The 22,017-nt window shown below is 37.7% G+C and overlaps 1 protein-coding gene across 6 annotated transcripts in view; it reads left to right on the forward strand.

The window, feature by feature from the left end:
• Nucleotides 1-22,017, forward strand: part of LIN52 (lin-52 DREAM MuvB core complex component) — a 107,201-nt gene that overhangs the window by 16,491 nt on the left and 68,693 nt on the right. The window contains exon 6 of one of the 6 annotated variants that reach the window (XM_019833292.3): nt 20,034-20,401. The exons of 4 other annotated variants lie outside the window; for them this stretch is intronic. In XM_019833292.3, the coding sequence (XP_019688851.1) occupies nt 20,034-20,053 (20 nt within the window). In that variant the 3' untranslated portion in view covers nt 20,054-20,401. Of the gene's footprint in view, nt 1-11,917; nt 12,697-20,033; nt 20,402-22,017 lie in introns of those variants that run through there. One more of the 6 variants, XM_006932986.4, reaches the window with a different exon arrangement.

Genomic DNA, 22,017 nt, shown 5'->3' on the forward strand with positions numbered 1-22,017 from the left:
TGAAGTAGTATCTTATTGTTTAGACTCATTGTTATTACATTTGACTAATAACTAATGATATTGAGCATGTTTTCATGTACTTATTGACCAGCTGTATATCTTTTTTTGGAGAACTGTTTATTTAAAACCTTAACCTATCTTTATTTGTTTTTATTTAAGTTTATTTATTTATTTTGAGAGAGACAGACAGCGTGAGATGAACTGTGAGATCATGGCCAGAGCTGAAACCAAGAGTCGGACGCTTAACTGACTGAACCATCCAGGCTCCCCTAGATCCTTTACCCATTTTTAAATTTTTTTTTTTCAACGTTTATTTATTTTTTTGGGGGACAGAGAGAGACAGAGCATGAATGGGGGAGGGGCAGAGAGAGAGGGAGACACAGAATCGGAAACAGGCTCCAGGCTCCGAGCCCTCAGCCCAGAGCCTGACGCGGGGCTCGAACTCACGGACCGCGAGATCGTGACCTGGCTGAAGTCGGATGCTTAACCGACTGCGCCACCCAGGCGCCCCCCTTTACCCATTTTTAAATTGGATATATTTATTATTGAGTTGTGAGAGGGTTTTTTTTTTTTAATGTATGTTTATCTTGAGAGAGAGAGAGAGAGTAGACAGTGAGCAGAGGAGGAAGGGCAGAGAAAGAGGGAGACAGAATTCCAAGTAGGCTCCACACTGTCAGCACAGAGCCTGATGCAGGGCTCAAACTCACAAACCGTGGGATCATGACTTGAGCTGATATCAGGAGTTGGATGCTTAGCCAACTGAGATACCCAGGCACCCCGATATTCTTTGTATAGTCTGAAAACAGGTCACTTATCATATATATGATTTGCAGAAGTTCTGTCTCATTTTGTGTTGTCTTTTTACTTTCTTGATGATGTCCTTTGAAGCACAAAATTTTCAAATTTCGTTTTAGTCTGGTTTGTCTTTGTTGTTGTCGCTTGTATTTTGGTTTCATACCTAAGAAACCATTGCCTAATCCAGTGTTGTGAAGATTTATGCCTGTGTTTTCTTCTAAGAGTTTTATAGTTTGAACTCTTACATTTAGGTCTTTGATCCATTTTAGGTTAATTTTTTAGTATATGGTGTGAGGTAGGGATCCAAATTCATTGTTTTGCATGTGGATATATCCAGTTGTTTCAAACACCATTTGTTGAAAAGACTTTTCTTTTCCTATTGATTCTCTTGGCATTTTTGTCAAAAATCAGTTGGCCATAAATGTGAGGGTTTATTTCTAGACTCTTTGTTCTGCTTCCTTGATCTTATGTCTGTCCTTATGCCACTACCCCATTGGTTTGATTACTGTAGTTTTGTAGTAAGTTTTGAAATTGGGATGTGTGAGTTTTCCAACTTTGTTCTTTTTCAAGATTGTTTTGGATACTCTGGGTCTCTTGAATTTCTATAGGAATTTTAACTTGTTGCAAAGAAGTCAGCTGGGATTTTGAGAGAGTGCATTGAATCTGTATATTAGTTTGGGGAGTATTCCCATCTTAACATTAAGATGATAACTGAATGTACTATGTCTTTCTATTTACTTAGGTCTTTAATTTCTTTCAATAATATTTTGTAGTTTTTGAAATATAAGTTTTACATTTTATTTGTTAATTCTTAAATATTTTATTTTTTGATGTTATAAATGTTATTGTTTTCCCTTTTTTTTAAAGTTTATTTATTTATTTAGTAATTTCCATACCCCAATGTGGGGCTTGAACTCATGACCCCAAGGTTAAGAGTTGTGTGCTCCTCCGACTGAGCCAGCCAGGTGCCCCAATGTTATTGTCTTCTTAATTTCATTTTAATTTTCATTTGCTCATTAGTGCTTTATTTTTTTTTCCAAGTTTTCATTTAAATTCCAATAAACATACAGTGTAATATTAGTTTCAGGTGTAGAATTTAGTAATTCATTACATAAATACAACACCTGGTGCTTATCACAAGTGCCCTTCTTAATACCCATCACCTGTGTAACCCATTCCTGCCCCGCCCCCTCCCCTCCGGCAACCCTCAGTTTGTTCTCTATAGTTAAGAGTGTTTCTTGGCTTGCCCCTGTCTTTTTTAACCCATGTTAATTTGTTTTGTTTCTAAAGCTCATTTGGTACTTTAGAGAAATACAGTTGACCTTTGAATAATGGGGCTTGGGTGTCAAACCTCTGTGCATTTGAAAATCTCTGTATAACTTTGACTTCCCCAAAACTTAACTACTATTAGCCTACTGTTGACCAGAAGCCTTACTGATGAGATAAAATCAATTAACTCATATTTTTATGCTATATGTCTTATATACTGTATTCTACAATAAGGTAAGCTAGAGAAAAGAAAATATTAAGAAAATTATAAGGAAGAGAACAAAGGAACAAGGGTAGTACCAAAGAAAAACTTCTGCCTCCAAGCTATCCTGTGGTATAGTAGACTTCTCTATCCTCGAGGCATATTGTTTTTGAAAAAATGGCCATTTATATCTAGAAACTGTTTCCCATCTAGATAAAATTCTAAAGAACAGTTAGCTCTGTTCTTTACATTTTTTATTTTAATCTGAAGGAAGAGAAGGAGAGCAAAACTGGCTCTTACAGTCTGGGTATTCTTCTTTGTGGCCTGACAGAGATATTTGTCTGGCTTACTTTGTAAGGCCTGTTCAGTCTCCCTCTATAATAGAAGTTAAATTAACTGCAGTTGATTGATTGAGGAGGAAAATTGTCTCGCCTTTAACCTGTAGATGGCAGCATGAGTCTTACTGTACTACCAGCTTTAACTCTACTCCCATTTCTTGAGCTGGGTTTCTGATTTAGGTAAAAAATTCTTGTGACTTTACCAGACTATTTGCGTAACTTTTGTTGATGCCTTGCTTGATTTTTTTAGCTTTTTGTTTTTCCTTTTCATCTCCCTATTTTTTGAATCCCTTTTTAAAGCAACATATTTCTGATGCTCAGAGTCCTTTAGATTCTCTATCGTCAGAAAGAATATTTTGTTTTTGATTAAGGAGATTGGTAGAAAAAAATTCTAAAAATGTGGTAGTTTAATTCAGTAGCTTTTGTATCTGGACGTAAATCCCTCAGAATAGGCTCAGTTGTCTCATCTCAGCTTCTCTTGTTCTATCCTTTGAACTTGCAGGTTGCTGTGTGATATTAGACAATGTCTTATTAAGTTAAGGTGGGAATATTGGCTAAAATTGAGGAAATGAACTTGGACTCTTTAGTTGTTTTTCAAGAAGAATTTAATTGTTTTAAGAAAACTTTCAAATATTTAGCCATTTTGAGTGATAAGATAATCTCAAAAGAATGGAGTATTCGGCAACTCTTTGAGTGCCAACTTCGTGCAAGGCTCTGTAGGGGATGTGAAGTTAAATAAGACATAATTACTGCCCTTGTACAGATTAAAATCTAGTAGGAAAAGGAGATAAGACAATTAAGTAAATGATTGTTAATAGAAGGTAGAGGAGATAAGCTCCGTTAAGAGTACAAAGACCTATGGGCTGGGGGAGAAGAGGGCAATTATATTAGATTGTTACAGGAATGACAGATATATTTCATTTTGTATGTTAACATGGATCGGTTAGTAAGGATTGTCTAGGGCCATAGAATTGAGGATTTTGAGAAGGAGCCTGGAGTCAGAGAGACAACTTAGTGTTGTCTGCTGTGGACAAGGGGAAGGGGTGTAGTAGTATTTGCTGTTTCTGGAGCATTGAAAATAGACCTTAAAGAACACATAGGAGCTTGTTAGGTGGGAGTGAGAAGGGGCCATATTCCAGGTGGAGTGAATATTCAGAGCGAAACAGTTTGAGAAGCAGCTGTGCTCAGGGGATGGTGGGAGTGATATCTGTTTTTTTTTTTGTTTTTGGTTTTTTTTTTTTTTTTTTTTTTTAACGTTTATTTTTGAGACAGAGAGAGACAGAGCATGAACGGGGTAGGGTCAGAGAGAGAGGGAGACACAGAATCTGAAACAGGCTCCAGGCTCTGAGCAGTCAGCACAGAGCCCGACGCGGGGCTCGAAATCACATACTGCGAGATCGTGACCTGAGCTGAAGTCAGACACTTAACCGACTGAGCCACCCAGGCGCCCCAATCTGGTTTTTAAGAAGCCCAGGTTATATCAAGGTCCATAAGAACTAAAACAAGGAGGGAGATAGGGGCTGGATTGAGGCGGACCTTGAATTCTAGGGGATGAGGAGTTAGGCTTATAGGTAATGGGAACATGTGAAAAGTTCTTTAAAAGGTATTTTAATGGCTATAACATTAACTGTGTGTTCATTATAGATGGTTTATAGAGACACTTAGCTAAAAGAGACTTTACCATAAATCTGTTACTGTAAAGATAAAAAAGAAAGTAAGAATTATAGCTTCACCACTATGCAGTAACCACTTTTAACATTTTGATGTGTTTTTTTGCCCCACTCTTTTCTCTTTGTGTGTGGATGTCATGTATATGTTTCTGCTTGTGCCCATACATATACACAGACTTGCTTTTTAACATAACTGAGACTATAGTATATGTATATAATTTTAGCCTGTGCATTTTAAAAATTTATTCTATCTTAAGCATTTTTCTGGGTCATTAAAAATTCTTCACTGAAGATCTCTGAGTAGGGAGTTCACTTGGTTAGGAGGCATTGGTGCACAGGATGGAATGGAATGGTAGAGACAGGAGGCTGGAAACTACTGTGGGAGTTCTGCAAGAAGACTTGAGGGCTTGAATGAATGGTGGCAGTGAGAATGGTGAGAATGCAGAGAAGTACACTGGCAGGAGATGTTTCAGCTGTATCATTTCCAGTACTAGGTAACTGGATGGATGGACCTGAGGGGGTAAGCTGAAGTTAGAGCCTACTGTGATGCTTTGAGCCTGACTAATTACAGGGACTTCAGAAGAAGGAGAAAGATCCAGCTAAAGAAAAACATCACCTAACTCTTCTACAGGTCCCTTAGGAAGCAGGTATCTTAATCTTTTTTTAGATATAAGTAACATCCATTTGTATAGGTGGCTGTTTTTAGTAGAGTGACAGCAGTGCTCTTATCTAATGTTTGGGCAACAAGTACTGTTTTGAATAGATATTTTTATCTCAGGGAAATCAACACGTGAAACAGGGTTCTGAATCCATAACTTCAGAAATGGATTTGTGGATTTCCTCTACAGTACTCATTGGTAGGTGATCGGCCTCTGTGTTGAATAAATTACTTGTGTATACTTTTCTTCCACAGTAGTGCTGTTTTACTCAATTAGCTTGCCTGTAGTTATTCAGGAAATTGGTAAGGCTTTATATATAGTTGAGGTCCAAATCTTTGGATTCTGGAAATAAATTTCAGAAGTTTAAATTTGAAATAACATGGTGACTGCACTTACCGTGGTGAGCATAGTATAGACTTGTCAAATCACTGTGATGTACACCTGAAACTGATATAACATTATATGTCAACTATACTTCAAAAATAAAGAATTATATTTAAAATAACAGTAATCGGCCCCAAATATTTGATGTTGACACATCTATTAATTACAGCTATATTTGGATTATATCAGCAACAGGGTCAGTTCCTCCCAGAAGTGAAGACAGCATTTTACATGTAACTGGAAGTTTGTGGGATCTCTGACAGAGAGGGAAATACACTGCCAAATTGTCTTTTAGAAAGGCACTTCCTACCCATACATCCTTGTGAACACCACATATTTTAATTTTTAAAGTCACTGCTAATTTGGAATTTGGTAGGCAAAATATTAATGTCTTATTTTAATGTTTATGTCTTCACTTGTAAAGATGAACTTTTTTTTTTAATGTTTCTTAAATATCTGTTGAAAGGGAAATTCAAGAAGGTACAAATTTAAATTATTTTAACCTGAAAAATAAAGCCAGGGAACTTGATTCAAAAGCACCTTAAAGACAGTGCTGTAATCCACATTTCTCAAATACCAAATGAAATTCATCTTTGTTTTCTTTGTTTTGGGCACTGCCCTGCTATTCACCATTGTCATTAGCATGGCATCCTATTTAGGTAGTAATACAGTATAAAATCTAGAAATCCCACTTTGAAGGGATCAAGGTTATTCCTCATAATTAGAAATTGTCAGTTTAGCCTTAAGTATTTTGTTTTTAAAAATGTATTATGATAATGGGAAATAAAACATGCCATTATTTCTCATTCTTCTCTTGGTTAACAAATTAGGATACACAAAGCCTCAAATTGCCTTTAAGGTTTATAAGCATTCATATATTTTATCCATTAGTCAAGTTATTTTATAAACCCAACATTGCCTCTGAAATGGCTTTACACACAAAGAGGATTTTACCATAAAATGCTTGTGGTATTTTATTCTCTTCAGATTTGGGGGGAGGGAGAGGGAGGCAAGGATAGAGGAAAGAAAGCAGGGCATACATTAATTTGGATGGAATTGGTTTTAAAGTAGCATTCTGTATAATTCTACTACCTACAAAATGTATGGTAGGGAAGATATACATAGTGAAACAATTTAAAGTTCAACATTAAGGGAATAACCAAGTGAATTATAGTACATCTACACAGTATAAGATAGTGTAGCTGTTAAAAATGTTAAGGTATTAAAGAGAATTTAAGTACAGAAAATTGCTCATTATATGTAAGGATAATTGTGTGTGAAAAAATGATAATACAAAACACAAAATCAAGTTGTTTTTTTGAAATTCTTTTTTGCTTTTTGTTTTGTTTTATTTTGTTTTAAGAACATGGATGTAGACAGATGATGGGAAGGAAATATACCAATGTATTCTCTGTTTTGTTTGTTTTTCTGTCCCAGAGGAAGAGACATTTATTCTGTCCCATAAGCACCAGAAATACACCAAAAATGTTTTAATGGCTATCTTGAGTGACTTTTTTTGTGTTCAAAATTTTCTGAATTTTCCTTATTGCCCACAATGAACACTCTTCTGTTTAGAAAAATTTAATTAAAAAAAAATTTTTTTTAATGTTTATTCTTGAGGGAGGGAGAGAGAGACAGAGTGTGAGTGGGGGAGGGGCAAAGAGAGAGGGAGACACAGAATCTGAAGCAGGCTTCAGGCTCTGAGCTGTCAGCACAGAGCCCAACACAGGGCTCAAACTCACAAGCTGTGAGATCATGCCCTGAGTCAAAGTCAGGTGCTTAACTGACTGAGCTACCCAGGTGCCTTGAAAAACTTTAAAAAATAGAGAAAAATTATTCTATTCTAGAAACAAAATTATAGTTAACTTGAAAGTTACTTGAAATCTCTTGATTTCCTGTGCAGTTAAAAACTTAAACTCTTTTATGGACTGTTTCTAAATAAAAATGACTGGATCCATTAATGACAATTGGTCATTTTAAGTAAGTGACATATAGAAAGGAGAAAGTTGTGATACTTCATTTCCCATCCTTAGCATGTTCTTCCGAAAGTAGAAATTTGGGAATAAATAGAGTAATAACTTGCTGGGTCAAGGGCAAGAGATGACCTAATTGGCAAAGAGGCATCTTTTCATAAGCAAACATTGGCCAACATTTTGTCCACCTGTATGCTTTCAGCCCTTCTTTCTTGTAGTTAGAAAACTATATTTCTTAGTATTAACTACTCAGTAGGAACAAAGACCTGTTTGAGTGTATGTCAGTCTTAAATGAAATTGCAGCTCTTTGGTTGGGAAGTAAAATGAGACCTCAGATTCAGGATATGAAAATATTCCAGGGGCGCCTGGGTGGCTCAGTTGGTTGATCGTCCGACTTCAGCTCAGGTCACGATCTCACATCACAGCTTGTGAGTTCGAGCCCCGCGTCGGGCTCTGTGCTGACAGCTCAGAGCTTGGAGACTGCTTTGGATTCTGTCTCCCTCTTTCTCTGCCCCTAACCCACTTGCATTCTGTCTCTGTCTCTCTCAAAAATAAATAAACATTAAAAAAAAATTAAAAAAAAATTCCACTGTGACAGTTTTTGTTCTTTAATAAACTTTTTATTTTACTTTAAAAAAAAATTATAATGTTTATCTTTGAGAAAGAGAGACAGAGTGTGAGTGGGGGAGGGACAGAGAGAGACAGAGACACAGAATCCGAAGCAGGCTCCAGGCTCTGAGCTGTCAGCACAGAGCCTGACTCAGGGCTCGAACCCACGAACCATGAGATCATGACCTGAGCCAAAGTCAGACGCTTAACCGACTGAGCCATCAGGCACCCCTAAAAAATTTTCTTTAAGTTTATTTATTTATTTTTGAGAGAGAGAGAGAGCATGAGCACTAGTGGGGTGGGGCAGAAAGAAAGGGAGAGAAAATCCCAAGCAGGCTCTGAGCTGTCAGCACGGAGCCTGATGTGGGGCTCAGACTCAACGAACTGCAAGATCATGACCTAATCCAATATCAAGAGTCAGACGCTTAACCAACTGAGCCAACTAGGTGCCCCTAATAAACTTTTTAAAATGGAAGTATAATATACATACAGAAAAGTACATAAATTATAATTTACTGCTTAACGAATGTTCATAAAATTAGTATTTCCATGTAGCCACAACCCAGAACAGATGAAGAAATGGAACTTCTCTGGGGCACCTGGGTGGCTCTGTTGGTTGAGCTTCTGACTCTTGATTTCAGCTCAGGTCATGATCTCTCAGTTCATGCATTCCAGCCCCATATTGGGCTCTGCATCCCGCTTGGGATTCTCTCTCCCTCTCTCTCTGCCTCTCCCCTGCTCCGTCTCTCATTCTTTCTCAAAATAAATGAATAAACTTAAAAAAAGAGAGAGAAATGGAATCTTTCTACTATGTAAAGCCTTCTTCATTCCTCTTCCAGTGACTACCTGCCCCTTCCCCAAAGGCAAGCACTATTACATAATATCGTGAAAGAATTTTGTTTTTGAACTGTATGTAACTGAAATTACAAGTTACATACTCTTTTGTGTCTGGCCTCTTTTATTTATTTTCATTACTGTGTAGTATACCACTGCAAGGATACAACACAGTGTTTTCAAGCTGCTGACCATGAACATTTGGAGTGCTTCCAGCTTTTGGTAATTATAAATAAATACTCTGAGCATTCATGGTATATGCACCTTTTTGGTATATGCATTTTTGTTGTATATATAACTAGGAGTAGAATTGCTGGGTTATGGGTATAGATATGTTTAGATTTAATAGATACTACTTCCAAACAGTTTTCCAAAATGGTTATACCAGTTTACAAGCCCATTGGCAATTTCAGATGCTCCAAATCCTTATTAACAGGCATATTCTCAAACCTTTTAAATTCTAACCATTCTAATAGGTAGAATGGCATTTCACTGTATCTTTAATTTGCATTTCCCTAATGATCAATGAGGTTGAGCACCTTTTCATATGTTCGTTGGTCATTTGGATAACCTTTTCAGTGAAGTGTTTCATATCTCTTGTCTTTTAAAAATTGATTTGCAAGTATTGCTAACATATCCCAGATATGCATTCTTGTCAGTTACATAAATTACAAATATTCCTCTCTGAGCAAAAGCATAAGAGACTCTTAAAAACTGAGAACAAACTGAGGGTTGATAGGGGGTGGGAGGGAGCGGAGGGTGGGTGATGGGTATTGAGGAGGGCACATTTTGGGATGAGCACTGGGTGTTGTATGGAAACCAATTTGACAATAAACTTCATATATCGAAAAAAGAATAAAAATAATGTTGACTTTAAAAAAAAAGAAAAAAAATATTCCTTTCTATGGCTTGCCTTTTGATTTTCTTTTTTTTTTTAATATTTATTTTATTTTTGGGGCGAGCGCAAGTGGGGGAGGGGCAGAAAGAGGGGGACAGAGCATCTGAAGCAGGCTCTGCGCTGACAGGCTGACAGCAGTGAGCCCGACATGAGGCTCAAACACACAAACCGTGAGATCATGACCTGAGCTGAAGTCGGACACTCCACTGACTGAGCCACCCAGGTGCCCCTGCCTTTTGATTTTCTTTCTTTTTTTTTTTTTTAATTTTTTTTTAAATTTTATTTTTTATTTTTTTAAAATTTACATCAAAATTAGTTAGCATATAGTGCAACAATGATTTCTGGAGTAGATTCCTTAGTGCCCCTTACCCATTTATGCTATCCCCCCTCCCACGACCCCTCCCGTAACCCTCAGTTTGTTCTCCATATTTATGAGTCTCTTCTGTTTTGTCCTCTGCCCTGTTTTTATATTATTTTTGTTTCCCTTCCCTTATGTTCATCTGTTTTGTCTCTTAAAGTCCTCATATGTATGAAGTCATATGATTTTTGTCTTTCTCTGACTAATTTCACTTAGCATAATACCCTCCAGTTCCCTTCATGTAGTTGCAAGTGGCAAGATTTCATTCTTTTTGATTGTCGAGTAATACTTCATTGTATATATATACCACATCTTCATTCATTCTTCGATGGACATTTGGACTCTTTCCATACTTTAGCTATTGTTGATTGTGCTACTATAAACATGGGGGTTGCCTTTTGATTTTCTTCATGGTATATTTTAATGAACTGAAGTTTGTTTTTTCCTCCCAATTTTATATTTTGTCAAGTTTCAAATCTCTTTAAAATATTTCAAGAATAGTACGATACTTACAATACCCTTCACCTATTCACCGTTTAACATTTGCTTTGTTTTTCCACATATAATTTTAAGTTTATTGTTTTATTCTTGAACTGTTTGAGAGCTAGCTGCAGACACTATGACACCTCATAAATACTTCAGTACTATTTTAAAAGAGTGAGGAGGGGCGCCTGGGTGGCGCAGTCGGTTAAGCGTCCGACTTCAGCCAGGTCACGATCTCGCGGTCCGTGAGTTCGAGCCCCGCGTCAGGCTCTGGGCTGATGGCTCGGAGCCTGGAGCCTGTTTCCGATTCTGTGTCTCCCTTTCTCTCTGCCCCTCCCCCATTCATGCTCTGTCTCTCTCTGTCCCCCCCCAAAAAAAGAGTGAGGATGTTCTCTTATGTATCTGCCATATAATTAACACACTCAAAAATTTGACATAATACAATATGATTATCTGACATATAATCCATATTCATATTTCTCCAATTTAAACAGAAGTTTTGAATTTTAGTGTAGTTCAGTCTAGTGGTATTTTCCTTTTTCGTTAAGCAACCCCTGTCATTTTAATTTGGATTGTGATAATGTCAAAGCTGCAGTATCTTAGAAATAAATATTAAATTAATAGTGTGACTTGGGCTGGCTGAATTCTTTTCTTTCCCTACTTCTTCCTCACGAGAATACCAGACTATCATTATTGGTTACATAATGGAAAAAATTCAAATGGACAAAGCGAACGTATGTTTTCTGCAACTCACTGGTTTCCTGATTTGATGTGTAAGTTTTCTGAAAACCTTATTGAGTGGTGCATTTTTAAATGTGTTATCACTTGTCATGTGAAAGTCCTTGGAAAACCACTTCTCTTGAAAAACCAAAGCATTTTTAACTGTTGACTAACTTGAGCACTATATGACAAAAAAACTTACATAGTGATCGAATAACTGAGTTGATGTGTATAATTATTTTAGAATTGGAAAGGAAAGAATAAGGAAGATTTTAATTTCACGTTAGTAATTAAAACTTGGGTACCACTTAAATATATAAGCAGAGGACATCCTTTTGTATGTGTGTGGAAACCATTATGGGTAGTGATATAAGAAATATAGAGTGAATTCATCATATAAAATGGAAATAGAAGATCTAAGCAATGGAGAATTACTAGAATAGAGAAAAGTTGTTTGGGTGGGATGTGGAAACCATAGGGAATTATACTGGAACCATTGATTTCAGTTGGATAATGAATGACTTAGATGAGGGCTGTGCTTATAGACCTTACAGTTTGGCCCTGAATGGGCAATCTACCCTGTGCAGTGGATTATATTTAGAAACAGTGGAGTCTACTAGATAGGTTTCTTCTGAGAAATAGTTTTAAACATTAAAAAAAAAAAAATAACTTCATGGGAATTGGAACTACATCGTGGGAAAATGAATCTTTGTCTCATTCCCCAGTCATCTAGAAAGAAAAGCCAACATGACGAGGGAACTGCATTGCTGTGAAGATGCCTGAGGAAAAAGAGCTTGTCTGGGCATCTTCGTTGTGAAGGTTTAGGTTATCACTGAAGCACTATACACAATCTTTAGTGGCTCACTGTCCAGCATAGTTTTTCTTTTTCAGTTCTTAGGCCTTTTGTAGAAATGAATATATTGTAACTAAAGTAAAACATGTGAGCAATGACTTTAAGTCCCTGTTTCATGGTTCCAAACATGTACCCTGGGAAATTAGTATAATCATTGGCATCACTGTGGATATTTTGTGAGGTTTGTTTTTAAGAAGTTCTTAAGTCAGATCCAAGGAATTATATCTGTATTTGATAGGTTGAAAAGTATAAGTCTGGTTTAAAGAAAGCTTTGGGAGAGTATACTGTCTTATTGTAGTGAACAACTTGTAGGAATTGCTTTTTCAAAATATAGCTTAAGAAGGGCCTCTATTTAAGGAAACTAAGGCTAGTAGAAAAAAATGATGGCCTGAGAATAATATAAGGGAAAGAACATTAACTTGGAAATAAGTAGGTAGGAGCCAGATGATAAATAGCTAACAGGTGAGAGCAATATGGTGATTAAGAGCTTGGGTTCTGGGAGTCATACAGATTTATTATGGACCTCAGTCTACCACTTAGGCAAGTTACTTAACTTTCTAAGCCCTAGTTTAGTTTCTTCATTTGTAGAATGGAGATAATAACCTTAGAACAGTGGTTCTCAAACTTCTTGGAGTCAGGACTTTTTTTTTTTAAGTTTATTTTTTTATTTTGAGAGAGAGACAGCTCAAGTGGGGAGGGGCAGAGAGAGGGGGAGACAGAGAATCCCAAGCAGGCTCTGTGCTGCTAATGCAGAGCCCCACACAGAGCTTGAACTCATGAAACCACAAGATCATGACCTGAGCCAAAACCAAGAGTCTGATGCTTAACCAACTTAGCCACCCAGGTGCCCCATGGACTTCTTTAAACTCTTAAAAATTCATGGTGACCCCAAAGAGCTCTTGTGTGGGGGGGGTTAGGTCTATATTTACTGTTACAGAAATTAAAACTGAGAAAATTTAAAAGTATTTATTAATGGGAGCGCCTGGGTGGCTCAGTCAGTTGAGCATCGAACTCTTGATTTTGGCTCAGGTCATGATCCCAAGGTTGTGGGGTTGAGCCCCATATTGGGTTCTGCGCTGAGTGTGGAGCCTGCTTAAGATTGTCCTCCCCCTCCCCCTCTGCCCTTCTCCCCCTTTGTGCTCTCTTTTTAAAAATTGTATGTTTTAATTTTTAATATTTTTTACCATTTATTTATTTTTGAGAGACAGAGAAAGACAGAGCATGAGTAGGGGAGGGGCAGAGAGAGGGAGACACAGAATCTGAAGCAGGCTCCAGGCTATCAACAAAGAGCCTGATGCAGGGCTCAGACCCATGAACAGTGAGATTATGACCTGAGCCAACTTAGTTGGCACTCAACCAACTAAGTCACCCAGGTGCCTCTAAAAAAATTTTTTTTAATTAATGAATTTTAAAATAGGAATAAGTCCATTACATATTCACATAAATAACATTTTTATGAAGAATAACTATTTTCCAAACAAAAAATATTGAGAAGAGTGTGGCATTTTTGTATTTTTTCCAATTTCTTTACTGTCAGCTTGATAAAAGCTTGAAAAAAGATTTTCATATCCGCTTCTGCTTTCATATGTTGGGTAAGCTCTAGAAAACTTCATTGGTCACTTGTGAGAGAATGAGTGAAAAAGGCATCTTAGTATTGTACATATAGGTTTGGGTTCATGGACTCCCTGAAAGATGCTTAGTGATCCCTAGGATCCTTAGGAGTTTCCTGACTACACTTTCAGGGCTTTTACCTCAGAGTGTTGTTTTTATGATTTGACACAATATTGTTTATAAAAACCTTAGCGTAGTGTTGGCACTTAAAAAGTGCTTAAAAACTATTAATTGTTATTATGGGAGCATATGGGAAATTTTGTGTGATCATATTTACATTCTTAAAAATATCTCTTTGCCAACACGGTAGAAGATGGATTGGTAATAAAAGGAATAAGGTAGAGACAGAGAAACAAGTTAGGTTTCTTTAATAAGCCAGACTAAAATGATAAGCCCTTGAACTAAGATAGTGGAAATGAAAAATGAAGGATAGCTCCTAGAAATCTGAGTTAGTAGAATGGAAAGTCTTAGTGATTGATCGGTTATATTGGGGTCAGGGAATTCTGGTCAGTAAGAATGAGGAGTCAAGAATGACTCTTAGTGTACACCTTAAATTTGCACACTGATTTGTCAGATATATTTCAGTTTTTTAAAAAAATGACTCAGGTTTCTGGCTTGGATAAATATAGGAAGAAGATCACCTTTGAGAAGAAAGATGGGAGAGTTCAGTTGTTTAAGGGTATGTATAGTCAGTTTAGGAGGACATATGCAGGAGATAGTTAAATATGTGGATCTAGTGCTCAGGAAATAGAGTTTTGAATATCATAAGCTTATAAATTCTAGTTAAAGCCATTAGTGAGAAGATCACCCAGGAGGGATATGTGATGTTACAACAGGACTCTGGTGTGGTAGGCAGACTGAGATGGTCTCTCTGATCCCTGCTAATTGTATTTATGCCCTTGCATGATCTTATTCTTTTGACTGTGGGCTGGATCCACTGACAGCAAAAATGGTGGAACGCTGCTTGTGTGATTAAATTACAAAAAGGCCATAACTTCTGTCTTGTTGTCCCTCATTCCCCTTTTAAAGAAGCAAGATGCCATGTTGTGAGTATGGAGAGAAAAACTGGCTTGGGAATTGTAAGAGCCTGGACATTGGAAACAGACTTGTTCTAATACTTACTAAAACTTGACAAGTTATCTCTCTAACCTCATTTTCCTTGTCTTTAAAATGGAGTTAATTATAATATCTTATTAGGTTGTTGAGAGGATTAGATTGGATGATGATTATAAAATGCCAAGTATGAATCTTCATGACCTTGGATCTGGTTACAGATTCTTACATATGACACCAAAAATACAAGCAACAAAGTAAAAAATAGATAAATTGGACTTCATTAAAGTTAAAGACATTTGTGCATCAAAGGACATTATCAAGAAAGTGAAATGACAACCCACAGAATGGGAGAAAAGTTTTGTAAATTATATATCTGGTAAGAGGCTAGTGTCTACAATATATAAAGAACTTTTACAACTCAACAACAAAAAGACAATCCAATTAAAAGATAGGCAAAGGACTTGAATGGACATTTCTCCAAAGAAGATACACAAATGGTCAATAAGCACATAAAAAGGTGAACATCATTAGTCATTAGGGAAATGCAAATCATGGCCATAGTGGGATATCATTTCACACCCACTAAGATGGCTATAATAAAAATAGTTAAAAAAAATTTTTTTTTTTTACATTTATTTATTTTTGAGAGACAGAGAGAGACAGAGCACAGCAGGGGAGGGGCAGAGAGAAAAGGAGACACAGAATCTGTGAGCAGCCAGTTGATGCAGGCTCCAGGCTCCGAGCTGACAGCACAGAGCCCAACGCGGGGCCCGAATCCACAAACCATGAGATCATGACCTGAGCCAAAGTCGGACGCTCAACCGACTGAGCCATCCAGTCGCCCCAAAAATAGTTTTTTTTAAAACAGAAAATAACAAGTGCTGGCAAGGATATGGTGAAATTAGAACCCTCATACATTGCTGGTGGAAATGTAAAATGATGTGGCCACTGTGGAAAGTTGGTGGTTCCCTAAAGGTTAAACATAGAATTAGTGACCTAGCAATTCCACTATTAGATATATACCCAGTAGAATTGAAGACAAGACCTCAAATACTTGTACCTGTATGTTCGTATCAGTACTATTCATGTTAGCTGAAAGGTGGAAACAAGCCAAATGTCTGTTAACAGATGAGTGGATAAGAAGCACAATATAGTATATATACACAAGGGAATATTATTCAGCCATAAAAGTGAAGTACTGATACATAGTACAACGTGGATGAATTTCAAAAACATTGTACTAACCAGGAAGCCAGACACAAAAAGATCACGTGTTGTATGATTCCATTTATATGAGACATCCTGGGTAGATAAACCCATAGAGACAGAGCAGATTGGTGGTTGCCAATCAGGAGAAAGGACAGGAGATGAGGGGGAAATGGGGAGTGATTGCTTAACGGATACAAGATTTTCTTTTGGAATGATGAAGATGTTTTAGAATTTGATATAGGTGGAGGTTACACAATATTGTGAGTATACTAAATGCCATTGAAACGTACACTTAAAAATTTCACGTTAAAGCAGTTTTAGCTCCAGGGGTAGTTGGGTGGCTAAGTTGGTTAAGCATCCAACTTTTTTTTTTTTTTAATTTGTTGTCAAATTGGCTAACATACAGTATGTGCAGTGTGCTCTTGGTTTTGGGGGTAGATTCCTGTGATTCATCGCTTGTATACAACAACAGCCAGTGCTCATCCCAGCAAGTGCCCTCCTCAATGCCCATCATCCATTTTCCCCTCTGCCCCTGCCCCCCTCCCCCCCCCCCATCAACCTTCAGTTTGTTCTCTGTATTTAAGAGTCTCTTATGGTAAAGCATCCAACTTTTGATGTCCACTCAGGTCATGCTCTTATAGTTCAGTTCATGAGATCAAGCCCTGCATTGGGGCTTGACACAGCAACTCTGTGTCAGGAGCTAGGGTCAAAGATTAAATATTAGAACAAAAGATGCTCCTAGGGTTCGTACCACTTAGGAAATCACAAGAGTTTTAGGAGCCCTGTGCCAGGAAGCAGGGGCAGAGAATTTGTTATTATCTCACATTCATACAGCATATATTTATTGTGTACTTTCAGGGTACTGTGCTAGGTACCAAGGACTTAGCAGTAAATAAGACAGAGATGGTTCCTGCTGTCACACAGCTAACATTCTAGTAGAAAAGGCAGTACACAAATAATTGTTTGCTGAAAAATTGTTTTAACCACACTCTGGGGCAGGGGTCAAGTGGGCAGTGATCGTTCTCCTGAGAAAAAGGTAGTTAAGTATGAAGAATGAGTTGGAGTTAATTGAGTGAAGGAAAGGGAGATGAAGGAAATTGAGTAAAGGAAAGGGAAGGAGCATAGTGCCTTTGCAGAACTGAAAGAAGGCTAATATGCCTGGAGTTCAGACAGTGACTGCTGAGAGAGACAAAGGCTGTATCCTGTAAGACTTCTCAGGTTGTAGTAAGGATTTTGGATATTATCCTAAGAACGCTGGGAAGTCACTGAAGGGCTTAAACAAGCCACATTCTGGGGACACCAAGTAGGATGTCATTGCAGTAGCCAAGACTAATACCTAGAACCAGGGTACAGATAGTGGTCAGGGAGATAAGTCATTGAATTTGAGAGTAATTTAGGACAAAGTCTTGATTGATTGATTGCCCGTGGGACATGAGAGAGGAAAGAGAGGTGTCAGGGTTGAGTCCCAGATTTCTCCCTTGAGCATGTAAGTCAGTGGCATGTAAGGACCATTGGAAGGCTTTCACTTCAGGCTGAGATAAAATAGCAGGGACTAGATTCACCTTCCTTCCCACCTGAGACAATTTTTTTAAGTGACAAAATTTATGAAACAGTGGTTTTATTACACTGACATCAGGCAACAAAGGACAGTGATCTCTGAAAGGTAAGAAGTAAGTGCAGTTGAGCCCCGTGATTGTCCCAACTCACTGCTGTGAGAGTTTCCACGTTGCGGTGCAGGGAGGGGGAATCCGGGCAGAGGTTGGCAGACTCCCTGAGTTGAAGACACAGAGCTAAGAGTCTGGAGAGACCCAAACAGCCGGAGTTCACAGGAGAGAGTTGCAGAAAGGTGAAAGCTGCACAGGAGCTCTGGAGAGCTGCAGAGGGTCCTCCTAGAGTCTTCAGCTGAGTACCAGTCAGTGCGTTCATGCAAGGAAATGACTTGAGGCTGAAGAGAGGACCATCCCAAGGGATTAGGGGCAACAGTGGCTGGCACCACAGGCCAGTACAAGCGCCTACGCCTACCAGCCACACTGACAAAATCTCATGATTCACAGAACTCAGGAGAGTTTTGCCTCAGTAGTAGTGAATACAATTGTCAAAACTTCCCAGACAATACACTTCAAGTATGTGCAGTTCATCATATATGAATTACATCTCACCAACATTTTTTAAATTTTTAAAAAATGTCTGTTATTTTGGAGAGAGAGAGTCTGAGCATGCGTGAGTGGGAGAGAGGCAGGGAGAGAGGGGGAGGGAGAGAGAGAGAGAGAGAGTATCCCAAGCAAGCTCTGCACTGTCAGCACAGAGCCCAACTCGGGGCTCAGTCTCAAACCATGAGATCGTGACCTGAGCCAAAATCAACAGTTGGAGGCTTAACCAACTAAACCACTCAGGCGCCCCAGTTTCTTATTCTTAAGTATACTGGTTTCTTTGCCTATTGAGGCCATTCTACAACAGATAACCAGCTCAGATCTTATACCCATCATGCAGTGCGCTTTGTTAAATACCACTCTTATGTGCTTTTCCTGGGTTCTGGTAATCTTGAGTGTATTCCTAGTGTCCGCTTAGAATTCCTAAATGCAGCAGTGTTTCTGAGATTTGGAGGATAACCAAGAATAAAATTTGATTGTATTTACAAAGTGACATTTAAAAAAAAGTAAAGACAGTTTTCTGGTCTTAAAGATCTCAGTTTGGGGTTTCTTATGCTTTTCAAAATAATATCAGTGTGGGGAAAACAGCTTCTAAAATGTAAAAGCCCTGCTGGATTTTAAGATAAAAGTGGTTTTACAGCACTGTAGAGAGATTAGAGAAATGGCATGTGTAAAGTGCTTAGCATAGGTGTAAGTGAAGCAAATAAAGTGTAGTGCTTATGATTTAACTACATACATGTTAGATGTCAAAGACTGTAAGAACGAGAGATATCGCTTATCTGACTGAAAATAATTGTTAAAGCCATGGAGTTTGTTTTGTTTTGTTTTTTGGAGTATTTTTAAAAGTTAAATATGAGCTTTATTTTTTGGCCTTGTAAAGCAATACGTATTCATTATAGAAAATACAAACAAAGCAAAAATCAGGCAAAATCACAGCATCCCCAGATAGTCACTTCTAACATTCTTCTAAGTAATCTAAACATCTCTAAGAGATATTATATACATATATGTACACACACACATATGTGCATATAAATATAAATTTTATATGCATGGCATCATGCTATTGTTCTACAACCTGCTTTTTCAACTTAGTTCATTGTGATCATCTTTCAATGTCCGTGAAAACGTAGCAAAATCATTAGTTTTATGAATGTGAAGAATACCATTATGAGATTATTTATCATATATTTTGTTAACTCTCTCTTAGTGGACATTCAGGTTGTTTCCAGTGTTTCACTAAAGTAAATGATGCTGCAGTGAGATCCTTTGCTGGATCAAAGTGAATGGCACATTTACAGTTTTTATACATATTAACAAAGTGACCTTTGTTACTTTGGACACTTGTCCAAATTATATTTCTGAGAGTGGTAAATGAAAGCTCTTGTAGTCCTCTAACTTAGCCAAGCCTGGATATTGTTAAACTTTTTAATACTTGCCTGTTTTATAGAGAAATTATGTTTCAGTGTTTTTTACATGCATTTGATTGCTAATAAAGTTGTGTTCATTGGCCAATTTGTTTTCCTTCTTTCATGAATTTCTTGTTATCATCCTTGTCTACTTTTCTGCTTCTCTTATTTAAAGGTGAGGATGGGGCGCCTGGGTGGCTCAGTCAGTTAAGCATCCGACTTTGGCTCAGGTCATGATCTCATGGTCCGTGGGTTCGAGCCCCACATCGGGCTCTGTGCTGACAGCTCAGAGCCTGGAGACTGCTTCAGATTCTGTGTCTCCCTCTCTCTCTGACCCTCGCCCGTTCATGCTCTGTCTCTCTCTGTCTCAAAAATACATAAACATTAAATAAAAAATAAAAAAAAAATGAAGGTGAGGAAAGTGAGATCTAAAGAAAGGAAGTAACTTTCCCATGGTCAGCCAGTAATTTAGTGCCAGAATCGGTAATCATAGCATGCTAGAGCTGGAAGGGGATCTTAGACATCATCGAGTCCCAACCCTCTAATGTTACAGATGCAGAAACAGAGGCCTAAAGATGTTAGGGGACTTGACTAAGGACAGCTACCCAGCTCATTAATGACAACCAGGAATCTGAATCATGTCTCGTGAAGAGGGAAAGGCAAGTAACATTTTTGAGCCTGCTGTATTTCTTGTGTTTTCTCATTTAATTCTCACTATTATTTTACCATAATTAACCCTTGAACAATGCAGGGGTTGGGGCGCTAACCCCATGTGCAGGCAAAAATGGTTCATAGAACTTTTGACTCCCCCCAAACTTATTTACTAATAGTTAATTATTGACCAAAAGCCTTACCAATAACATGAACAGTTGATTAACACGTATTTTGTATATGTATTAAATACTGTAGTCTTACAATAAAATAAGCAGAAAAAAGAAAATGTTACAAAGGAAATCATAACAGAATGCCTGGGTGGCTCAGTCCAGTTGAGCGTCTGACTTTGGCTCAGGTCATGATTTCACGGCTCATGGGTTCTAGCCCCGTGTTGGGCTCTGTGCTGATAGCTCAGAGCCTGGAGCCTGCTTTGGATTCTGTGTCTCATTCTTCTCTGCCCCTCCGCTGCTCACTCTCTCTCAAAAATAAATAAACATTGAATAAAAAGAAAATCATAAGGAAGAGAAAATACATTTATAGTACTGTACTGTATTTATCAAAAATATCCACGTGGAAGTAGACCCATGCAATTCAAACTTGTGTTGTTCAAGGGTCAGCTGTAATCCCATTTGAACAGATAAGGTGACTGAAGTTCAGAGAGCTTCCGTGATTTGCCCACACACCTAGTTATTTGCAAACCTGGACTAGAAATCAAATTTTCTGATGCTTGATCCAGGGGTATCATTGCCTCTTAGAATAGTAATAGTAGATATGTTTCTTGACTTCACCCAAATACTCATTTGATAATATATGATAATTTGCCTCTTGGGAACTTGTAAATAAAACTCTGCCGGTGTTTAACAGTTCTTATTTGATACTGGACACCAATCTAACACTTAGGAGCTTTAGGAACTCTTCATTATAAGCAAAAACAGATCAGATACCATGTCTTACATATTATGGGTGAATAGATTTGAGATTCATGAGCTAGATATAACCTAAGTTTTTAATGGTAGAGATGTCTGGATTGAAACTCTCAGTATTTTCTTAGAAGCATTTTTATTCCATTGAGAGTGAAATCTTAACATATAAAATGAAAATGACATTTGGATTCTCTGAAGTGTAAAATGGACTTGAAATCATCAAGGGGTCAGTAGGAACAAAATCGAAACCATGTCAATTGCATCCTCCATATCTCCAGGAAAAAAAAAAAAGTGCCTCTTAACTTTGATTTCTTGACAGGTCTCAGAATTTCAAAATCATATAGAGCTAATTTGGTTGTAGCTTCATCCTACAAAGAGGTACAGAGATTAGTATTGACTTGTGTGTAACTGTTGATACTCTTGGTTTGGTTCAGACATGTAGAAGTTAGCTGGTAAAATCTGTGTTCTGCATTTCTGCTTTCCAGAGAGATCTTGTAAATGTTTGGGTTGATGTTTTTTAAACCTGCTGGTTTCATCTAACTATGTTGGGGGAAATGGAAGAATGTAGCATGTGATAGACTCTTCCTTTTCTTCCTTTACAGAGGATTTTGTAGGCTTCTAGAATAGGGGAGCCAACCGTTAACTCACATTCTAGTCTTTAATCATGTGGGATCTGTAAGTCTCATTATTTAAGAAATAGACATTATTTCTTTAGTATTTTTCTGATTTACTCTATTGGAATAAGAGTTACACATTAGTTAGCACTTGTAGATTCTGGTAAAGTCTAGGATTTTTGATTTTGCCTTTTTCCCCCCTTTTTGTTTTTTTTCCTCCCCTCCTGGAGCCTTAGTGACTAGAAGAATGTAAAAAATAAAAGTTGAGTGGTTTAAGGCAGTGCTAAAGCTAAAGCACATGTTAGCTCATGCTGAGATGGTTACCTAAGAGTATGGACCTTTAAGC

The sequence above is a fragment of the Felis catus genome, chromosome B3, assembly GCF_018350175.1.
Source record: "Felis catus isolate Fca126 chromosome B3, F.catus_Fca126_mat1.0, whole genome shotgun sequence".
Classification (NCBI taxonomy): domain Eukaryota; kingdom Metazoa; phylum Chordata; class Mammalia; order Carnivora; family Felidae; genus Felis; species Felis catus.